The 10259-nt window shown below is 38.9% G+C and overlaps 1 protein-coding gene across 1 annotated transcript in view; it reads right to left on the reverse strand.

Annotated features, from left to right (window-relative positions):
- TLN2 (talin 2) overlaps window positions 1-10259 on the reverse strand; it is a 278945-nt gene that overhangs the window by 182209 nt on the left and 86477 nt on the right. Inside the window, exon 25 of the mRNA XM_007958215.2 lies at window positions 9751-9853. Within this exon, the coding sequence (XP_007956406.1) occupies window positions 9751-9853 (103 nt within the window). The remainder of the gene's footprint in view (window positions 1-9750; window positions 9854-10259) is intronic.

Consider the following 10259-nt stretch of genomic DNA (forward strand, 5'->3'; position numbering starts at 1 on the left):
ATTCGAACAGAACAAGGGGACACTGCATGGTATGAAGGCTCAATTCTCTCAAAACCCTTGCCAGCATTTGTTTGTTGTTTTTGAATTTTCCTTTTAATGCTGGGGTAAAATGATATCTCATTGTTTTAATTTGGCATCTCTCTAAAGATTAATGATAGGAAGAATTTCTTCATACGTTTGGTGCCCACCTGAATGTGTTCTTTGGTGAAGTGTCTATTCACATCCTTTGCTCATTTTCAAATCAGATTATTTCTCTTTTTGTTGTTGAGGTGTTGTACTTTTCTATAAATTTTAGATCCAGTCCCTGTCCAAAATGTCATCAATTTTTATCCCTAAGGTTATCTTTTTTACTCTTTTGGTGAAATCTTTTGATGTACATAGTGGTAAATTTCTAAGGAGGTTCCAGTCACCTAGTTTGTCTTCTATCATTCTTGCATTTTTAGTTATGTTTCCGAGGATATTTATGGCATGTATTAATTAGGCGCCGTAAGCTTGTCCTGATTTTTTCATTGATAATCTTTATATTTTGTAGGTTTTACATTTAGCTCTATGATTCATCTTTGGTTAGATTTGTATACATGGTGTGAGATACAGTTCCTGTTAAATTATTATGTAAATAGATATCTAGTTTTGCTATCACCATTTGTTAGAGAGACTATCTCCTCCTTAATGGCTTCATCTCTTTTTCAAAGATCAGCTGCCCACAGGTGAATGGATTTACTTCTGGGTTCTCAATTCTGTTCCATTGGCCAATGTAGCTGTCACTGTACCAGTACAAGGCTTTTTTGACTACCATGGCTATGTAGTAGATTGTGAGAATGAGAAGTGTGAGGTTTCCTACTTTATCGTTATTCTTTAGTAGTGCTTTGCTTATCTGAGATCTATGTCCTTTCCATGTAAGTTGGTGATTAGTTTTTCCATCCCTTTGAAGAATGACGATTCAATCTGTATTGTGATAGCATTATATCTATAGACTGCTTTGGGTAGTATTGACATTTTGCAATGTTAAGTCTTACTATCCATGCAGTTATGTAGGTGTCCAGTTTCCTTTGGTTTCTTGTAGTAGTTTTTTTTGTATAGGTCTTTTGTATCTCTGGTTAGATTTATTCTTAAGTACTTCATTTTTGGGGGGGCAACTGTAAATGGTATTGTTTTTTCTTATTTTCAATTAAGAGTTCCTTTGCTAGTATAAAGGAGTCTAAATCATTTTTGTATGTTGATCTTGTACTTTGCCACGTTGTTAAGTCCTTATATAAATTTCAATAGTTTTCTTATGGAGTCTGTGATTTTCTACATATAGGATCATATCATCTGCAAATAGAGACAGTATTACTTTTTTTTTTTTTTTTTTTGCCAATTTGGAAACCTTTTATCTCCCTTTTATGCCCTATTACTCTGGCTAGAACTTCCAATACAATATCGAATAGGAGTGGTGATAAAGAACACACTTGTCTTGTTTCCAATCATAAGGGGAATGCTTTCAGTCTCTCTTCTTTGAGACTAATGCTGATCATTGCTTTTGTAAATATGCCCTTAATTATCTTGGAATTTCTCTTTGATTCTTATTTTGTTGTCTGTTTTTATCAGGCATGGGTATTGGACTTTGTCCAATGCATTGTCTGCACTGATATGATCATGTGATTCTTTTCCCATTTACATTCATTGTAATTATTGACAGGTATGAATTTATTGCTATCATTTTGCTATATTTCTGCACACCCCACCCCTCATTGGTTCATATGATTTCTTTGGTCTCTATATTTTTCTGTGCTGACTTCATTTTGTTTACAGATTTTCCTATCATTTCTTTCATTGCTGTTTTAGTGTTTAATGAGTCTTCTATGTTTATATCATCTAGACTTGCTCTTGATTCGGAAGTTCTGTAACTATACCATTTATTCCCTATTTTTGCTATGTATTTGTCCCTGTTTACAAGTTGATGTATCTGGTTCCCTATTTTCAATTTTGTAGTTTTATTTTATTTTTGATACTTCTATTTTTTGGGTAATTTCTGGGTGATGTTGTTACATGTCTTAATCTCAGGTTATTGTCTGCTGTTGTCAGCTCTCTGTCCAAAGTACCCCTTGTAGTATTTCTATTAAGGTTGATCTGGTTTTCAGAAATTCCCTTAATTTATGTTGAGTATTTGAGGGACAATTTTACTGAATATATAATTCTTGGATTCCAATATTTTTTCTTTCAGTGTTTTATATATGCCATCCAATTGCCTTCTTGCTCACCTGCTGTCTCCTGGGAAAGCAGATGTTAGTATTATTGGTTCTCCTTTTTAGGTGAGTTTTCATTTTTCCTGAGCTGTTTTCTGGTGTCTGTCTTTGTCTTTGGAAAGTTTGATTATGATACATCTTGTTAATTTTCTTTTGGGGTCTATCCTATCTGGAATTTGATGAGCTTCTTTTATGCATGTTTTTCATGAGAGTAGGGAAGTTTTCTTCGAACAAATCTACAATTTTCTGTTTTTTGTTGTTCTTGTTTTGTTTGTCTTTTCCTGTTCTGGAATTCTAATCATGTCTTATTATTCCTCTTGGTGGTGTTCTGTGCAGGACTTAGGCTTTCTTCACTTTTGTCTTTCTTTCCAATTGTTCCTCTAACAGATTAGTATGGAGAGATTTGTCTTTAATTTTGCTAATTCTGTCTTCCAATAGAATTCTATTTCTTTGCCTTTGCAATGTGCCATCTGTTTCTGAAATTTTAGTATTAATTTTCTGGATTTCTATTTTTTGTTTTCGTATGGTTTCCATTTTCCATTTATTTTGTCAATTTGTTTGTTTTCCTGAATTCCAGAGTTTTGTCTGTGTTTTCCTTCATCTCTTTCTTAATCTACTGAAGAAACCTAAATAAAGTTCTTTTGAATTCCTTTCAAATAGTTCCAATACCATTTCTTCCTCAGGAAGGTTTTCTGGCTCTGTATTTTGGGCATTTGTTTGAGCAACCTTGTCTTGTTTCTTTGTGTGAACTAAGGTTGTCTGTTCCCCCAAGACATCCCATGATGTCCCATTAACAAGTCTATGTTGGTGTATTGCCCAGGTTTTTTATGTTCTTTTGATATATCCAGGCAAGTGGGGCAGGTGTGCTACTCTTTTCACTAATCTGGCAGCCCTTAGGCACTCACCACCTATTTCCTAGTGGATGTGGTAGAGGAGGGGAATGTGTGTGCAGTTTTGTTTGCTGTTTGTGTAGAACAGTTGAGGGTGGCCTGGGCTGGTGTTGGCCACCATCTGTTATTGATCAAATCATGCAGGAGTTGGTGGTGGCACTCGCCCAATGGATAGGGCAGCAGCAGGAGTGAGTCTGGGTAGTGTGGATGTAGTTGTCACCTTTCTGGTCATTGGCCATTGGTGTGTGCACAGGGGCTGTTCTGAGCAAAAAGAACCACTTATCTGGTTACTGCCCTTACTGGAATGCTCCCTGCAATAATTCAAATTGGTACACCACGCAGGCCCAGTTGACAATTGTACTCGGTATGTGTCCTTGTTCATTGATCTCATTCAATTTCTTTTTCTATTCAGTATTTGATCTACCTTTTCATCCTTTCTTTGAAGCTCAGGGTTCCAGGATTATCATCCATATCTGTTTCATTTAATTTGGTTCCTTGGGTCTCTGTTGTAGAGTCTGGGTAGCATGTCTGCTTAGTCCGATATGTTGCTGGAAGTTTCCTGGATGTGTTCTTTTTTGAAGTACTTTTAAATTTACTTCTAAATAGGTAATGGAGGTCAGTGAAAAACTATGAATAAAGACCAATCCTTTAAATCAATAGCACCACCTCATGCATAATAGACACAAGCCTTACTACATGCCACCTAGTCCTTGGTACACCTAAGAAAAAGGTGAAGATTGGACATGTTAGGGTGCATGCCAAAAAAAAAAAAAAAAAAATCTAGTAACAGCACAGCTGACCTTAGGGCTCATCTCACTGAACCATTTCACAGGTGTTTTTCCAGCACTGAAACATCTCTTCCCCACAAATACATTTTTAGAAGCAGTGCCAGTGCCAAATCTGAGGTTTCTTAACTTCCAGGTTAGAAACTCTTTTCAGTGCTTTTTGGGTTAGAAAGCTATAAAGGCTTCTAGTTAGAATACGTAATATCTGTACAGTATCAATCTAACACTAAACTTGGAAATAATTATTTTCTAAAGAATTTAGCTGAATGGCCTCTAGGAGCCTATTGAGCATGGTCTTTACCAATAGATGCATAATCTGAGTCAGCACAGATGCAGTAGGTGGTCTTCTTGTTATTGAAGATGAGGCTCCCTAATATAATAAAGAGTGTAAAATGCCACAGACCCATAAAACAAGACAGCTTTGCAGTGCCATAGACTTGCTACTCTGTAAATATTTAGTAAGTCACACAGCTGGGTCATAATTCTACTGTCTAATGAAGGCGAACTGCAAAGCTGCCAATCACCATTTATGACATGGCACTTCCAAGGATGGCTTACAGAATGAAAGAATTTTTAATAAAGTGAGTTTTTTTTTTTTTTTTTTTAATGGCAGAGGAAAAGTCTGGAAAAGAAAACACAAAGGTAAATAAAGTTAAGGTGAAGGAGAGGAACAGGGAGAGAAGAATGGTCATTGCATTTTATGTTTAAGCTTTGCACAAGGCTGAAAGATGTTGCTCAGAAGAGCAACAGATGTGATTAAGCTATCAGCTGAGGTCTGATTCTTCTGATGATTAGCCTAGATTGTTGCCTCTCTATGGGTCTCAGTTTTGCACAGGTTTTAGGAGAAGCTGAGATTGTAGCTGTGACCACTGAAGATTCCAGGCTGTGATTTCTAGACCTCTCCACTTGCCTTTCCACTTATCACATAGACTCTTGAATCCATTTCAGTTTTAGGTATATCTGAATTTGGGAGAATAGAACATTTATAATTAGAAGAGAGATGCCTATGTAAATATCATTTTGTGAAAAATCATATTTTAGACTCAGACAATTTCAAAACGGCAGAAACCACAAGAGCTAAATTCCAAATGCCTAAAGTTGTCCATCCCATGTGTTTTCTGCTAAGACTTACTACAGTATCTCAAGGTACATCAAGAACCCCCTCTGAAGTGATTTGGTGTCTGAAAAGAGGGACCTACATCATCAAAATCATGAAATAAGGCCATTAGTCACCAACAGAGAGCCCAGTGACCAGCCAAGGCTCAACATGGCTGAATTTGCAACGTGAATCCTCAATGGTAATCATTGCTGAGTCAGGTCTCCTAGTAAACAAAACCATTGCTATTGAGTCCAATATGATTCAGAGACCCTAAAGAACAGAATTAGAACTTCCCTATAGGGTTTCCAAAGCTGTAATCTTTATAGAAGCAGACTGCCACATCTTTCTCCCATGAGTTTAAATTGCCTGCCAACCTTTCAGTTAGCAGCCAAATGCTTAACCACTGTGCCATCAGGGCTCCTTTCCTAGCAAACACTACTCTTCAAATGAAACCATTCCTTTAGTCAAGTGTGCATCACAAAGCTAGAGCTGCTGGTAGGAAAATACTAAAGTGGATTTTTGATTCAATAACCATAATCCTTTGAAGACACAGATTCCTTACACTGTCCTCTGCCATCTGCCTCTTATATTCAGTAAACTTCAAACCAAACTCACTGCCGTCGAGTCAGATTTGACTCATAGTAACCCCTCCTTGGGTTTCTGAGGCAGTATCACTACAGAAGTAGATTCCTCAATCTTCCCTCTGAGGAGTGACTGGTGGGTTTGAATCAGAGCCTTCTGGTTAGCAGTTAAATGTCTTAGGCACTATACCACCGAGCTCCCTTTATATTTAGTAGTAGAGTCTTACGAAGGAACATGAGTGATATGAAATACAGAATTCATTATAAGCATTGTTCTTTATCAAAATTCATGTAGAGTGTGTATCAAAACAGTATGGGGCCGCATAGCAAGCTCACAACATAAAAACCAGGTAATACAGATTTTTAATCTGTCTCAGAGTCTGAAAAAGGGTTCTGTCTCTGTAACTGTTACTTAGCCATGTAGAAATGTATTTCGAATACTTCACTACTCAGACAGAAATGTATCTATAATAGAATGCAACTGAGTGGCAGCTAATGGGTAACTTCTGGATATCCCACACATATCAGTTTGTGGACAAGGGATTTGAGACCTCGGAAGAAGGTGTCTACATTTGCTCTCTCTTTCCTTGCTTCCCACTCATTCTTCAACTTTCCTGAAATTGCCTTCAACAAGCAGAGTAATGACTTCCTTATTCTTAAAATCAATGGACACTTAAGGCCCCACTCATAAGACTTTCTGGGCAGCAACTGCCTCTAAGGTAACATTCTCTGGCTCTAGAGACATTCCATTCTCTTGCTGATCTTGCTCTCTCCAGGACTATATGCTCTCATTTCTTCCAGAGGCTTCCATTGCTCAGTCTTCTTAAACAGTTGGGCTTCAGGGTGTCATCTGATAAAGATTTTCTCCCTCTGCCAATATTTATGTATCTCCATGGATTCAGTCATTATCATGTGTCTAATGAAGGTTGGGCAATCCTACTTCCGTAATGATACTGCCTCGGAAACCCAAGGAGGGGTCGCTATGAGTCGGGGCCGACTCGACGGCATATAACAACAACAACAACAATGATTTCCCAATTCATATTATCAAAAACCAAACCCACTGCTGTCGAGTCAAATCCAACTCATAGCGACCTCTCCTTGGGTTTTTAAGGTAGTATCTCTACAGAAGTAGATCACCCAATCTTCCTTCTGAGGAGTGGCTAGTGGGTTTGAACTGCCAGCCTCTGGTTATGAGTCAAATGCCTTAGGCACTATGCTACCAGAGCCAGCCTCTTCTACTAAGTTCCAGAGCCAAATTTCCAGCTGCCAAATCCTGTACTTAGACATCCTGCAGTCACATCAAACTGAACACATTGAAAGCTAAACCTGGCATCTCTGAATGCCACACTCAATACTCCTGCCAATGCCCTGTGTTCCCCATGACAGTGATCCACCCAACTCTTTGTTCAGTTATCAGGTCAGACATTTAACATCATCCCTGCATCTTTTTTTACCCCTATCCCTGCAGTTTCTCACCATTCACCGACAACTGTCAAGTCTCTATTTTGTTAATTCATCCTTTTCTCTCCACTGCAGGCCACTATCATTACCTATTTGGATTAATGCAACAGTCTCCTCACTGGTCTTCCTACCTCCAACTTTGTTGCCCTCCAATCCATTCTGTAGACAGAAAGTGGAGGAATCTACAAAAAAGGCAAGCTGAACTATACCCACAGTGGAAAATCTTTCACTATTTTCAAACACCCTTAGGTTATATTCCAAATTATTTATATTGGCTCATGAGGCCCTTTTTGATCTGATCTAGCCTACCTTTCCAGCCTTATCTTGTCTTCTTGCCTTTTACTTGAAACTTTCTCAGCTTCTTCAGTCAGCCTTCTTTTCTCTTACCTATGGAACTTCATGGGAGCTCTGGTGGCGTAGTGTCTAAGGCACTTGACTGCTAATCAGAGGGTTGACAGTTCAAACCCACCAGCCATGCCTCAGAAGGTAGACTGGGCAATGTACTTCCGTAGAGATGCTGCCTCGGAAACCCAAGGCAGTGGGGTCGCTATGAGTCGGAGACAACTCAGCGGCACATAACAACAACAACATGGAACTTCAAAAATGCTGTTTCTACTTCTACAACCACCTTTTCCATATTCCCACAAACTGAATTGGGCTGCTTTTAGGGCATTTTTTTGAAACACTAACTAGATTTCCAGTCATACTGGATGATACAAGTGATAAACCAGTCTTCCTTCCACTAAAGATGCATTTCATCATCTACCCTAAATATGGTAAGATTTCAGGAATACATGGAAATGGTTAAAAACTTAAATCTCTCTTATTCCTCATACTTTGTTTTCTCCTATACATACTTTGTCATCCTCTAGTATGCTAAAGAAGGAGCTCTGGTGGCACAGTGCTTAAGGCACTGACTGCTAACCAGAAGGTTGGCAGTTAAAACTCACCAGCCACTCCACGGAAGGAAGATGGGGCACTCTACTTCCATAAAGATTTACCACCTCAGGAAACCAGTGGGGGTTACTATGATTCAGAATCGACTCAATGGCAGTGAGTTTGGTTTTGTTTGAAAATGTTAAAGGACTTCTAAGTAATCCTCAAAACCCTGATCAGATGTCAATTCTGTTCTGAAACTTTCCCTTACCCTTGCGTTAGGACAGAGCTGTACATTCTTATTATTGCAGGCACTAGGCCACTCCTCGGAAGGAAGATGGGGCAATCTACTTCCATAGTGATACTGCCTCGGAAACCCAAGGAGGGGTCGCTATGAGTCGGGTCCAACTTGACGGCACATAACAACAACAACAACAAGGCCATAATAGGGAGCTTTGGTGGCGTAGTGTCTAAGGCCTTTGACTGCTAAGCAGCAGGCTGGCGGTTCAAACCCACCAACCACTCCTTGGAAGGAAGGTTGGGCACTCTACTTCTGTAGTGATACCACCTCGGAAACCAAAGGAGGGGCTGCTATGAGTCGGATCCAACTCAACAGTAGTGAGTTTGGTTTCGGAAGGAAGGTTGGGCAATCTACTTCCGTAGTGATACTGCCTCAGAAACCCAAGGAGGGGTCACTATGAGTCAGGTCAGACTCAATTACAAATAACAATAATAACAACAGGCCATAACAAGGAATTGCTGGGTGGTGCAAAAGGTTAAGCCCTTGACTACTAGCAGAAAGGTTGGCAGTCTGAACCCACCCCAAGGCACCTCAGAGGACAGGTCTGACTATCTGCATCTGAAAGGCCACAGCCTTGAAAACCCTATGGAGTAGTTCTCTGTACACATGGAGTCACCAGGAGTCAGAATTGATTTAATAACAACTGACAACATGACATCCCAAGAACACAAATCATAACCCACTCTTCCGACCTGATCCCTACTCCTAGTGCCTCTCGATTCTTTAAGTTCTCTTCCAGTATTTCATATTTCTAAATAATGTGCTTATACAGAAACATCTTGATTGTTCAATTTTAGATGTTTATAGACTTCTTACTATACCTACCTTCTCACTTGAATATAATTTTCTCTCTTACAGAAATTTCTGCTTTTCTTAGACTGTTTCTCATACAGACATTTAAGGATTGCCTGCCTTCCTTGGTACTTGGCACCTCCATAATTCTCCAAGGTTTTGCAAAACAAATCAGTTTGCTTCTTGTTAGCTTACCTGTGCCTGGAGAACCTTATGTCTTTCTTTCTTTGGCTTTATCAGTTACCGCTCATCTGTCTCTTCCCATCTTTGAAAATGCCATTGACATCTTACTTGTCATTACTTTTCCTGTTCTCTTTATCTTTTTATTCCTTTACTTTAGCAGTATTTCATGAATCAGAGATAGTCCCAGAAGTCTATACTGCTATTTGCTTATATTCTAATATGGGTGGTCCATAAATAGTTTGGAGGAATATTGTTTCAGTCTTTGTGTGCTTAATATCAAGCCCAGAACAAAATGCCTGGAAAATATGTTGAACTTTTTTTTTAAAAAAAAAAAAAAAAAAAAAAAAAAAAAAAAAAAAAAAAAACTATACAAACAAAACCCCCACCAAAAAAAAACAACAGTAACAAAAAAAAAATAAAAAAAAAACTATACAAACAAAAAGAAGCCATGTGTATTATTAAATCAATGAAAGCACCATTACTCCCACTCCAATATTCCCTCCAATGGTGTGCCCCTGGCCACATAGCATTATGAAGGATGTGGGGAGCCTCACCTGTGTAGTGCTCATTGCCTTGAGCAGCACAGGTCAACAGCTGTGCCATGGAGGAGCCCACTGCTTTGGAGGTGCTGCCCAGGTCCTGAGCACATTTTTCCAGCTACAAGAATAATAAAGGGGGAGAAGCGTATAGAAGAAAAGAAATACGCAATGAGGTCTTAGCATACATTAGAAAAATAATGTAGATCAAATTTTGGGCTTTAGCTGTTTCCCATATCATACACGGATGGCACTAAAAAGAAGCAGGGTGACACAGGAGAAAGAGCCCAATCTTTAGAACAGATAAACACTGGTTATTTCTGGGCCCAACCCCTTCCCCCCTCCTCCTAATTACTAGCTATGTGAGATGGGGTAATACTGAAGTTCTCCAAGTCTTGGTTTCCTGAAGAGCTCATAATTCCTAGTTCAGAAGGTTTTCAGAGATTTAATGCAGGTATTCAACAAATGGTAGCTATTAGTATTATGCCACTGGAAGCTAATTTAGAAAGTCTGCAACAAATCCTTAG

Source organism: Orycteropus afer, unplaced genomic scaffold (genome assembly GCF_000298275.1).
Source record: "Orycteropus afer afer isolate SDZICR_OR568_19922 unplaced genomic scaffold, OryAfe1.0 scaffold00015, whole genome shotgun sequence".
Taxonomy (NCBI): Eukaryota; Metazoa; Chordata; class Mammalia; order Tubulidentata; family Orycteropodidae; genus Orycteropus; species Orycteropus afer.